Source organism: Apteryx mantelli, chromosome 2 (genome assembly GCF_036417845.1).
Source record: "Apteryx mantelli isolate bAptMan1 chromosome 2, bAptMan1.hap1, whole genome shotgun sequence".
In the NCBI taxonomy this organism is placed as follows: Eukaryota; Metazoa; Chordata; class Aves; order Apterygiformes; family Apterygidae; genus Apteryx; species Apteryx mantelli.
In genome coordinates, this window is record NC_089979.1 from 79,106,372 (window position 1) to 79,118,693 (window position 12,322).

At 40.2% G+C, this 12,322-nt stretch overlaps 1 protein-coding gene across 1 annotated transcript in view; it reads right to left on the reverse strand.

Moving 5' to 3' along the window:
• PHLPP1 (PH domain and leucine rich repeat protein phosphatase 1) overlaps window positions 1–12,322 on the reverse strand; it is a 143,781-nt gene that overhangs the window by 3,150 nt on the left and 128,309 nt on the right. Inside the window, exons 13-16 of the mRNA XM_013961925.2 lie at window positions 8,251–8,381; window positions 4,568–4,672; window positions 3,446–3,640; window positions 962–1,190 (exon numbers count right to left, since the gene is read on the reverse strand). Of these exons, the coding sequence (XP_013817379.2) occupies window positions 962–1,190; window positions 3,446–3,640; window positions 4,568–4,672; window positions 8,251–8,381 (660 nt within the window). The remainder of the gene's footprint in view (window positions 1–961; window positions 1,191–3,445; window positions 3,641–4,567; window positions 4,673–8,250; window positions 8,382–12,322) is intronic.

The following is a 12,322-nucleotide window of genomic DNA, read 5'->3' on the forward strand; positions in this document are numbered from 1 at the left end:
ATGAAATCAGTGAGTCATCTTAAGATTCAGCACAGAAATTTCCCTTTTCCTCTACGAAGCAACATAATGACAGAGCCTTGGTGATGCACGCTATGTTAGAGTGGCTCCCTTCAAACTTGTCACGTTTGAGATTCCAGGCGTCACCTTTCCCTGGCAAGATTAATAGGCACACGTTTTGTTCCACACACACACCCCTGCTCACGTGTGTACAGCAGTCAGTTTTCTGCCCCTTCCTCCCCCATTAAGAAGATACATAGGAATAGATAAATATTGTATGTGTTACACAAGGCAAAGCAAAACTGACAGTGGTGGCTTCAAGCTTGTAAGAAGGGAGCAAGCAGCCTTCTTCCTCTCTCATGGCCTACAGTCAGTCCCCCATGCTGATGCCCTGTGTTGCCTGCTGGGTCCAGGGAAGAAAATAAACCTTTCATAGCTCCTTCAGTTCTTCCAGTCTGAGCACTGGATGGCTTCTCCCTCTGGGCTCTCCTCAAGAGCCGTATGTCAGAGCACAGCTCTGGAAGCACATGAGTTCAGACAGCAAAGACAGCCTGTCAGGAGAGACAGTAAGGAGCCTCCTAAGGGAAGGGCAGCATTGCTCCAAGTGCTCTGCCCTCCCATCCTTTTGGATTGGAGGGGCTCTTCACGACCGCACCAACATAGCATTCCTCTCCCAATTAGGAGGAGGGTCTTGGCTTCCCTGTTTCAACACAACATGCTCACAGTTGCACACTCTCTGTAGCTAACCACAATCCAGCATGGTAACGAGAGGGAACAGTAACATGACTACACAACATGAACCTCCTTGAAAGAAAAAGAGCTACTCTAGAATCCAAACTACTAACACCACCTCTTAGAAGTTACTAATACGGATATCTAATTTCACATATTGCTGTGCAAATACCCTCAAAGGAAGCTGCAACTTGCAACAGTCCTTCTTTCATCAACATCATAGCTCTCTAACCTCTGTGATAATGGCCTTATGCTGCTTAATCCTCTTCAGCTCTTCTTCGCAACTCATCACATAACATCTGGACAAAGGCAGAGGCTTCCCATTCCGACAGAGGATGGTTTGGCACTTCCCCACATTTGCTGAGGTTAATGTGAAGCATCCACCAGGGTCCATGGGATCATGTTTTATATGGCAAAGGACAGCAGAGCCTCCAAGTTTTTGTCCAGCTGTTCCAAGTTTCCTGGAATTCAAACAAAACAATGATTGTTCATTCATTGGAAAACGTGTTATGGGTACTAAGGAGAAACAACCACTATTCTGCAACCACAAGCACTCAGGGCATTGACTCTACTGGATCACTGGGACAAAAAAACAGAAGTCTCCACTGAAGATTGTGACACTATGGCTGCATTGCAGAGTAATCACACCTAACTCTCAGGCAGTGTGCTATTTACATGGAGATGTATGTACCCAAATCTGCTCAATTTCAGAACAGAAAAATCTTTGCACTCCTCTAAATCTCAAATGAGTTTGCTTTAGAGGGTGGATGGAGAGAAATAAAGAGGGTTAAAGAAGTACTGAAGGCTATAAAATGACTTCAGGTGGAGCTTAAGAGCAGCGTCATCCAGCCACAGCTTTGGCTTCTAAGCTACACATTTTATCATATAATTTTAGCTTTAGAAACTCTCTATTTTTAAGCAAAAAGCTAAGTCAGAGGTTCACTGTTTTGTGGCATGTTTTAATCATAGAGTATTATTCTGAAAAAAGTATCAAAAATGAGCAGTATGGCACAGTAGCTGTTAACTCCACTGCAAGAGGGCATGCTTCTCATTTATCACCTCAGTTACTAACCTATTATAGGTGGTGTTAAAAATAAAGCCTTCTGTTCTAGCAAGGTTCACGTATTAAAAAACAAACAAACAAACCACAACACACACATAAACCCCCACACAGGCACTATGGATATAGTAAAGTTTAAGTTTTCAGAATCCTATCATTAGAATGTACATTCATTTCAATACTACTAGCTGTACTTCTTTAAATTCAAATGGGACTGTGAAAACACATTTATCCTTTCCAGTACCTCGTTTGCAGTGGCCTTCTCCATCAGTAATTTCAAAGCTGAATTATAGAGCCTACTAAAATTATATTAAGGCCAGGTACTGCTGGCAAGAACTTTTGATTCAGAATGCTGGGGAGATAGTGTGCAGATACACTTGGATACAAGTTTCAATTAAAAAAAAAAAAAAACACACTCTAGGAATGCTGCAGAATATCTGTAATAATCCTCAATGAATGGTTAAATGCAACTAGAATGAATACTATTTCTGGATCTCTAAAGGACTAGTTAGCTTATTTTGACTTAAGACATTAAAAAAAACAAAAATCAAAACTTTGCAGGAATGCCACATTCCTGTGAAATTCCATTAGTAGTAAACAGATCTACTTAAGTATTTTCACTACTCCGTTTGTTTAGTTGTTTTTTAAGATTTTAAGTATGCAACATTCTTTTCAGCTACCAGGCCAACTGAAGCAGTGTCACAAGCAACGATGGGAAGGAGGCATTTTTTCTTGTGTTTGGAAGGTTCAGTACCACCCTACTGCTCCTGCTTCCGAATACTAGAATTTTATTATTTTTCCTCTCCAAAAAGGCAGCAATTGAATGACAAGTGATGCTACTTTTAACTTGATCCATTTCCTGAGTTTCTAAGCTGCTTGTTTGCTTTCTCCTTTGTTTCCCTGACCTCCTTCTTCTTTTTTGTTCAATTCCCTTCCTCCTCCTCCTCCTCCACTCAGTGTTTCCCCAGGCACAATTTCTTATTCTGTCAAGAACAGTGCACACAAACACACACTAGTTCCAAACCACCAGACACAGCTACTATTACAGTCATAGCTATCATACCTCTTTAGTTGGGCCTCGCTCAAGTGATATTCCTTCTAAGGTCAAATGAGACCTTAGATAACACAAAATAGACATTTTTAAGGAGTCAAAATACATGTTTTAAATAGTCATGTGGCCTTACATAGCCTGAATTGATACAGAGAAACAGAAAGGATCAGCCCAGGCTTTGCAGGCAGTAGTAGTGAGGAAGTTTAAAAGATGATCTAGAGATTCACACCACTGCCTTGGCTACTGCCAATACAGAGTAGTAAGACTTAAAGAAGATACCAAAAAGAGTAAAACTTCCACCCACTGCTTAGTCATGAACATTTAAGAATTTTGAGTGTGTTTTATTCTGTTTGGGTGGTTGGGGAAGTGTTGGATTTTTTTCCTCACACCTGAAAGGAACAGAGGGCATCAATATTCACACACACACACCCCCCCCCCCAAAAAAAAAAAAAAAAAGAGAGAAAACACCGTAGTCAGGTACCAAGGCCTTTTTTCCCCCTCTCCCATTTTTTGAAGCAAGAAAAGAGCAGGTGTCCAACCTGAAAGTGAACAAACTGCCCAGTAAGCATACATAAGGTGAGAAAGGCTGCAGATCCAAGACTCACCTCTGCATAACGATGAAAGTGTTGATCATGTATTCCTCTTCATTCTTTGTTTTCTGTAGCTCTTCTGCCAAGATGTCACTCATTGTGCACTGCAGGAGATATGGTACTTCCACATTGCGGTCACCATCAAAAACGCCATAGAGCGCTTCCCTGTTGTCGCAGAAGTTATTGGCTGAAAGCGCTGCCACACACAGTCTAGGAAAACAAAGCAGGACCGTATGAAGATCGTTACGCCAACTTCTCTTCTTGTCATTCTGGCCAGGAAAATGCAACCCAGTCTGATAGCTAGTTTTAACACACACTGTTCACAAGCATTTCACAACTGCTTTTTGAGCTGTGGAGAAGAATCAGACTCATCTAACAGTACTGATAAGTGGAGAGAACTATGTTGAAAACTCAAGCCCTAAGGATTTTTCCTCCTTTTCAGCATGTGAAAAAGTCCCTTGTTTAAAGAAAAAGACAAATTTAAGGGGAAAAGTATGCCCAAAACAATATCAATTGAAACTGCACTTGCCCCTCCGAAAGCCATCTTTATGATTTAACACAGTGATGACTAAGTTAGCTGTTATATTAGCTAACACTGAGTAAAGGTTTGCTGGCACTTGCTAGGGAAACCTTGGTAGCAGAAGATTTCTAAAAGGTATTTAAGGAACACAGAAAGATTCATCACATAGCCAGCAACACAGAGACTGGCAGACTTTTGGTACATTCTATGACTAAGGCAGCACTTGACAAATAAGTTCCACATGGTATGAATATTCAGAATTTGGCCATTCTACCTCTTCCCTTAGCATCCCTGATTTGCTTGGTAAACATCCGTTACTTCAAGATAAAGAAGCTTTCCGAAGAGAAAAATGCTTTCAAACATTAAGATCTTTTGCAAATACTGGAGTCTTGCATAGACAAAATGTGTCTGTTACACTCGTATCTTAGCAACTCCTCTGACAAAGCAGAAAGCTTCGAGCCAGGCAGGGACCCAGTATATGAATATAAGTCATGGCACGGCCTCTGCGAGGCCCAAAATCTCCCCAAACTTTCACTGAAAAAAGGGTTTCTTTGTATCAGCATTGAGGCGCTCTGCTGCTAGGATGCTTGCGTAACAAAAACAAACACAGGTCTTACTTGTTCTTAACTCCTGACGCTTCTGTATAACCGTGACTCCACACTGCTGGAGCTCCTGAAGCATCACCAGCTGAGGGCTGGTCAATCTTGAAACAACGGATATTGCTGCAAGGAGAAAGGAAAGGGAAAGGTGCAATGAAATGAAATGCTGACGTGATCTAGCTTATAAACGTAAAGAGAGCAGCTTTCTTCTTCCAGTTCTATCACAGTATTACATTTAATAGAGTAAGATGAAGCAGGACATTCAAAATTGGTTACTTTTATATGAAGAACAGAAAAGCAGCAAAAAACGGAGCCTCTGTAAAGGTCAGCTGCACTGTTTTGCTTATGTGGCTGTTCTTTTCCCCACCCCCACCCCTAGCTGTTTTTTTTCAAACTTGTCCCAGTAGGAATACAAGGCAAATTTGTCACTAGCTTGATGAAAGCTGGAACAGGGGAGTCATTTTCTAACTCATATTCTCTCCCACCCATTTTAAGAACAAGTCTCTGGGTTCTCTTCCTTGTATTCAGATGAAATCTGTATGACCCACATCAACCCCTAAGGGAAAAAAAAATGCCTTTAGAAACAGCAACATGTAGAATAGCCTTCCACGAACACACACACAAATTAGAAACCAGCTCCATCCTAACCCCCCACTCATTTGCAACACGGCCTGCAGTCTGCACAGAGAGCACAGCCATTCTGCCTTCTGTGATTTTACAGTCCAATTTCTAGTTAGGCTCTTGATCCTCTGCACTCCAATTTCAAATAGCTTGCATAGCGTAGTAAAGACTTAAAAAGGGACCAGCCCTATCTGTTTATATCCTTCTCTTCATGCCACTGCTTTGCTAGGGAGACATGACCTCCCCTGTGCCCCCTATTGCTCTCTTCCAACAGCAGGGAAAGCAAGCTCCTCACACACTGCGCAAACTTCAGAGGCACCGGAGCCTTTCATGGACCAAATGAATCATAAAAGGACACAAGCAGAAAGGTCTAAGTGCTCACTCTGAGGATTCATTTTTCTCTATCCAAACTCCCACCTGAACTGAACACACACAAAGTCTTTTCAGCATCTCACAGCCTGTACAGCCTCAGAAGCCTTCCGCAGATAACCTGACGGACCGTCACATCCCATTCAATTTCTTTTCACACTAATATAGCAGCAGTCAGGGCATGCATCAGCTAAAGCACATTAAAAGCAAACAAGTTCCATAAATAACGTTAGACCCACTGGTGTTTTAAGCCCAGGGTTTTGCAATTGTCTGTCTCTCAAATAGAAAGCAAAGGTCTTACCAACAGCATTAGAAAACAATTATCAGACACTAATCAAACCAAAAACTTGGATCTGTTCTAAAGTAGCAGAGACAGTAATTCCCTCTGCCTCTGCAAAGGGCTACACACACACTCTCCTCCACGATGACCCAAGGCTTCTCACACGAGGCACTGGACAGGACAGAGGAACTTGGATCAAAAGTCTTTTTTTTTTTTTTTTTTTTTTTAATGTTTTTAACTGAGTTGACCAACCTTTGGTTCCTGGGCAGGTGAAGAATCCAGATTTGTCTCAAAGCTTCCCAGCAGCAATGAAAAAACCACCTCAATGCATTTACCTTCAGCCTCCTTGGTGGTACAGTAACAACTGGACCACATTCCCCAGAAAGAAACAACATTCAGCAACACATCCCATGCAGAGAGAATGTGCTCAGACTTCCAAGCATCAGTCCTTTTTTCCCCCCTAATTTAAAGGGACTGTTACAATTGAACATGATATTACTAAAAATCAGAGTAGCAGCACTTAAAAAAAAAAAAATTAATTGCTACCAAAATCCTTACATCCCATAAATCATTTGGCATCGCCGTCATGAGCATGCAAGCCTCCTCCAAGATTTCTATACATTAAAAAAAAAAAAAAAAAAAAAAAAAGCAGCATGAATGACAGGACTTTTCTCCTCCTCACCAGAAGTGAGAACAGATATTAACCTACTACCTGCTTGCTTCCTGGCAGGGCACAGATGGAGAGCTGCCTTTCACATGCAGAAAGAAGATATAAAAAGTGCCAAGTGTACAAGTAATTTTTGTGCCTGCCACAAAAAACAAGCAAAAGGAGCATCTCCTCCCTCGAGTTAATTTTAGCAGTATACTGTGGAAGTCAGCATAGTATATCAATACATACATCCACTAAAAAGCTCCCAAAGAGGCCTGAAACAACTGACCAGGGCTTATGAATATTTGCAAGGAAGAGAATAGATCTGAGGTCTTAACAGTAATTTTTTGGTAAGATTAAAAGCAAAAAGGAAGGAAAAGAAGTCTGTGAATTAAAGACAATTCATATGCCAGTGAAAATATACAGCGTGCAACTGGGACATACTACTCTCTACTTAGTCTTAGGACTTAAATTTGTATAATACTGCTATTGGGCACGGCGCCTGAACATTAAAATGGCAAGAGACTGGCTTGCCTACCCTGCCTGCCTGTCACACAGGAGAAAAGCTGATCTTTCGCTTTAAGTTTAGGCACAATTCAGTTAGCTTTTTGACATTTTTTTTTCCTACGAACCAGACACACTACGAACATAACACACTGCTGCTTCAGGAAGGTTTCCTGTATACAATGAACGACTCTTAACATAGAGGAATACCCCTCCTGCTTGTTTTTGCTGTCTGCTGTGGAACATGGCCTCTTGTTTTCATCTGTGAAAACTCATTACTTGAGCTTGCATTTAAATTTGATAAAATCCTATGATTCAAACTGAAAGCAAATTCATACTGTGAGTTTACCTCGCCTGCACAAGAAATGAGATTTAATACTTCAATGTCTGATCTTAACCATTTATAAACAAATTGTGAAACAAGTGCTCAGCCTTTTGAAGTAAATCAACAGTTCCCCAAATCATTCAATATTTAAGGATTAAACAGACCTAGAAGGAAGCTTGGAGCTGATTCAATTCCCTTCAGGGGATAAGAAAGGCCCAAGGCAGCAGCACTATCCACAGATTATCCATTTTAGTACAACAATTTCACAACACATTACAGAATGAATCCATACAAAAACCTCCAAAGTCAATCCTTACAGGGGAAGCAATTCAATCGTTCTTGAGAGCATCCAGTAGGCACAAGGCACTTTCTAAATTTCACTTATAGATGACACCTTAGTCACAGGGCAGGAAACAAATAGGTAGATGGGAAAGAAATAGAGGGTCCCAAAGCAAGGTAACCAGGAATGGAAATAAATTATGGAAAAAATTATTTATAGACAAAAGCAGAGAGTACGAGAAGGGTAACAAGAAGTGGTATGTGAAGAGGTAACGAGAAGCACAGTGTCGAAAATGGACCCAAGTGATTATACAAACAGATGAACTCGAGCAAAAAATATAGTAATAAGCTACAGGAGTCTCAGTGATGGAATAAAGCAAATATTTTGGTTAAAAATAGTGTCAGAAGTAAAAGGGAGGTCAAATTGGCCCAACAGTGGTTATATCTGACCTCTTCAGGGGTTACAGTTGAAAGCAATTGCACTGAAGTGGGTAAAGTGGTCCCCTTTTATAAAATATTAATTTCTGAATTACCTATACAATTTGTTATTCTCTGATCCTCTGACAGCAAGGAGTCATGCTACTTAAAGAGAAATAAATTTCCATGTATTGTAGTTTTGTCGCATACTAACGGCAGGAGTCATTCTGTCCCCTCTCCACTCTAAGTTAACTTACTTCAGCAGCTCTAGGGTTTTGTGATCCAAGGCTAGTCTGGGATTTCCAGTCAGGTCCAGCTCTTGTAGTTTTGGAGGCAGGTTTTCAGGCAACGTGATTTCACTCAGTTCATTGCAGCTTAAATCCACGCACTGCAAAAGGAAAGCAGCCAAATAAGCAAGAGAATTCAGCTGTCATTAAGATCCTACAAATTTTGATTAAATGTAATAATGCACTTTTTATGAGTAACTAAGGCTGCACCAAAGACCTAAGACCATTCATTTACATAGGTGGTTCTTACAAAAGAACTTTCATATGGCATTTAGCCATTTTCCCAGATGTCTGGGACACCTGCAAATGTTTGCTCCATTTCCATTTCTGGCCAGGTATAATCCTGTTACAAAACTTGTAAGGCTTGTCTGCTCTTCATAAAGACAATGACCAGTGTAATTTCATTAACAGACCACTATTTTAGAAAAAATGTTGCTGATGAAAACAGTTGCCAGTCGTTTAATAGATTAAGAAAGTAGAAACAAAATACAGTTGGGGCTTCTAAGACACTGGCATAGCAGCCTCTCCTCTGAAGTCAGTTTAAACCAGCATCGGTACGAGCACGCTCTCAGGAATTCAATTCACTGAGAGGTATTAAAACAAGCAGTGTTACATTAAGCACGGAGGGGAAGAAAAAGAAAGATATATCAGAGCAGTTTCAAACATGGTTTTAATTCATATAATCTTGGAAGGATTCATATTTAAATACACAGTCAATAAAATGAGTAAACAGAAAAACTAAATCTGAAATATTTTGAAAAAAATATGAAACAAAAATGAAGAGAAACTTGCTGGCTACCCACCAGTTAAGAACAAGTTAGCTACAACAGTGTAGTAGAATGATAAAATCCCCAAATAAATATAGTTGAAATTGCATATCCAAATGAAGGTCAATACACAGGAAGAAATACGGTATTTTAGAACAAAACCAACTATTCAAACCCTGTTACAGGACCACCAGTGTAGTATGCACCAAAAATGGGCAAAAATAATTTTTAGAGGATGGAGCAGGTTGATATTTAGAAAGAGGACAAGAGAACTATCCACATATCTTTCAGGAAGATAAGAACGACCTACTTCCAACCTGCAAAAAGTGAAAACTGAAAACTTTAGTGAAACTGAAGGCTAGACAGGAGGGGAGAAAAAGCTTTCCTGGCTGCACATTTTCACTGTCATGTAATTTCCATTGATACAAGTAGGAGAACCTTATATTTTTGTTGGTATATTCAAAGAAATTGAGAGTTTATTGTAAATGCCAGTCATGAGCTGGAAGAATATATAAGATAGCCTAGTTAAAAAAAAAATATATATATACTAACACTATTAAATATATTCAATGTACACGATTAATTTTTTGACCCAAATCTTGAATCCCAAGGTTGCTTGATATAGAGGCCTCATTATCTACAAAGAGCAAACTGTAGACATTATTTAAGCCCGATAAGGAAATCTAAATTTAAATCCATCATGCAAACAAAACTGTAGAAAGCTTAATAGAACAGCTATTCCAATGAGCTTTTTCTTCTTCTGCACAACTCCCTGCTGCTTCCACAGATCCAGTAATTACTTCTCAGATTAAAGAGCTGCCAGCAGGCCTTGCTGTGTTCAGCACCTCTATGCCACTATAAATCTGATAGAAGAGAACGCTGAAATAAGGAGTACAAAATGGGTAATCTCGTTGTTCTCATTGCATGCCCATATGTAAAAGGTAGCAGCACTCTATAGCAGATCCCTTGGACCCCAGGCACTAGTGAATATAGCTTATTCATCAGGTTATGATTTCTGAAATTTTATGGCACTGTTTGAGGAAGAGGTTAACAGGGAGTTTCTGCATAGCCATGTTAAATTCAGTTCTTATTCTATTCCCCAGGCAAGCAGGAAAGTGTATTTCCTAACTGATTCCAATTTCCTCATGCGTCATTTTAATGTAAGCTGTTTTAGCCCAGCCCATGCAGCATCAGAAGAATAATTACTGCAACTGCATACAGGATTGTGCACTGGGATGGACCGAGCTGAGGACAAAGAGTTTAATATTCATCATTTGCTTACACTACGCATACAGCTTTGTAACTGTTTTGTCCATGGCTGACAGAGACTTGAGTTATCTCCAGTTGTGGCCGAAGGTGGGCATAGCAACACTGATCTGCTTAATTAGGAGACAAACTATCACAGATTAATAGTTTCATCTTTAAGATGCTCCTGCTATTAGATCTTCCTTCACTTCAGATTTCGAGGTAATGCTCCTACAAAAGATAAACTTGACCAGAAACTGTGACAAGAAACCTCCATATGATTTTTCACTGTGGCAGCCCAGCAAGATAACCATGAAATAGAAATAACTTAGCTACTCATACCTGTTAACAAAAACTTGACGAAATTAAACACAGGTCCCAGGCTGGAAAAAAACAAGCTGGGTTGCTGACCTCTGCTCAAGCTTACAGGAATACCCAACCGTTCAACTGAGAAAGAACATCAAGGTGCTCGATAGTTACTTAAAAGTCCTTTTTTACTTTTTAAGACAAAGAAATTGAAGTCAGCCAGAAATGCTGCAAAGAAAAATCTGCTGGGACAACTGCCCAGGTGTGCCCGTCTCCAGTTGCCTGATCATTCGCAGAAGGCAATCCAGCGTGCACAGTCAACCCTAATTCGGACACCTCCGAAAATCTGACTGCTTGACTTCATATCCTTAATTCACTTTTAACATATGAGAAAGCACAGAAGGCAGTTTCTAAGTACGTAAACTAAAAAATGTGTATTATGTGGTTTCTTAGAGGTGTCCACCTGACTAATGCAGGCAAGAACCTCAGTTCCACTGCTACTGCCTCACAGGCTATGGAGATGAAAAGGCTAGACACTTAAGCAGCTGGATGAAGCACCTGCTAATCTAGTTACACACACACCAACCAAGTTTCTCCAGACTTGCCTTCTCTCCAGAACGCATTCATTTTCTTCCTGTGACCAAGTCTTCTATGGTAATTTAAACCTTGCAAGGAACTATGCATAACTTCTATAGCCTTGACTGTAGTGTGTAAAATCTGCTTAGAGACAATTGCATCACTATAACGACCTCGTTCAGAAATCCTGGAGTTACTTAAATGCAATAACATCATCATTTATATTAGTTTTCCTTCTGAAATGATTTCAGAGAGCAAAGTAACTGCTGCTACTAACTGTTCCAGTATCACTGACTCCAAAAATCTAACACCACAGCCTCTCAGGCTAATTAAACATGAAAGCAAGATTGCCATTACCGCAGGCAACAGAGTTTTGCAAGAAATTTAAGAGTATTTGAAGGCCACCTCAGTTAAAATTAAACATTAAGTATGACATAATCACACATGTGACATGCTTTGCTACAACCAGACTTATTTCACCCAATTACCAAATCCATACACAAACACCAAATTCTAAAATTACTTTGGCACTTTTTGAAGGCTGTCAAATGCCTAAGGCTGAGCTCCACTTAAGCTAAGTAATGGATACAGCCATTCAATACAGGCTCAGACTCCAAACTGATAAACACTAACCCCGACCTAGAGAAATCACCAAGAGGTCAGAAAAACTCCTATACGCACCAAGGCTACAGTCCTTTGAAACACGACACTTTCCCCTGTAGCAACTATTTTGACTTGTTTTACCAAAGTCTTGCAACCAGACTTGCACATCGATCAGGCATTTTTCTTCCACAAAGGTGGAGTCCTAAAGCACTCTGTCCTCTTAGGTGGAGTCATGCACACTATCCCTGCAGTCCTAAAACAATGAATGACTTCCATGCCTCTTCTGGTAGAGGGAACTAAATAACTTTAAGGAACCATCAACAGGAGAAAGTGCCAGGTCTTTCAAAATAATTTTTCTGCTAAGCATTGTAGCAAAGAGTGGCACTTTAAATACTGATGCTTCTGTGGAACATTCAGCTTTCTCAAAAGCAACAACAGAAGGAAAAAGTTGTTTGCTCCCTATCAGCATGTTTACATTATCCTCTTTTTTTGGTTAAAAAATACCCTCCTACTTTTAGGGAGATGTTTACTGTGCAGAGCCTCAC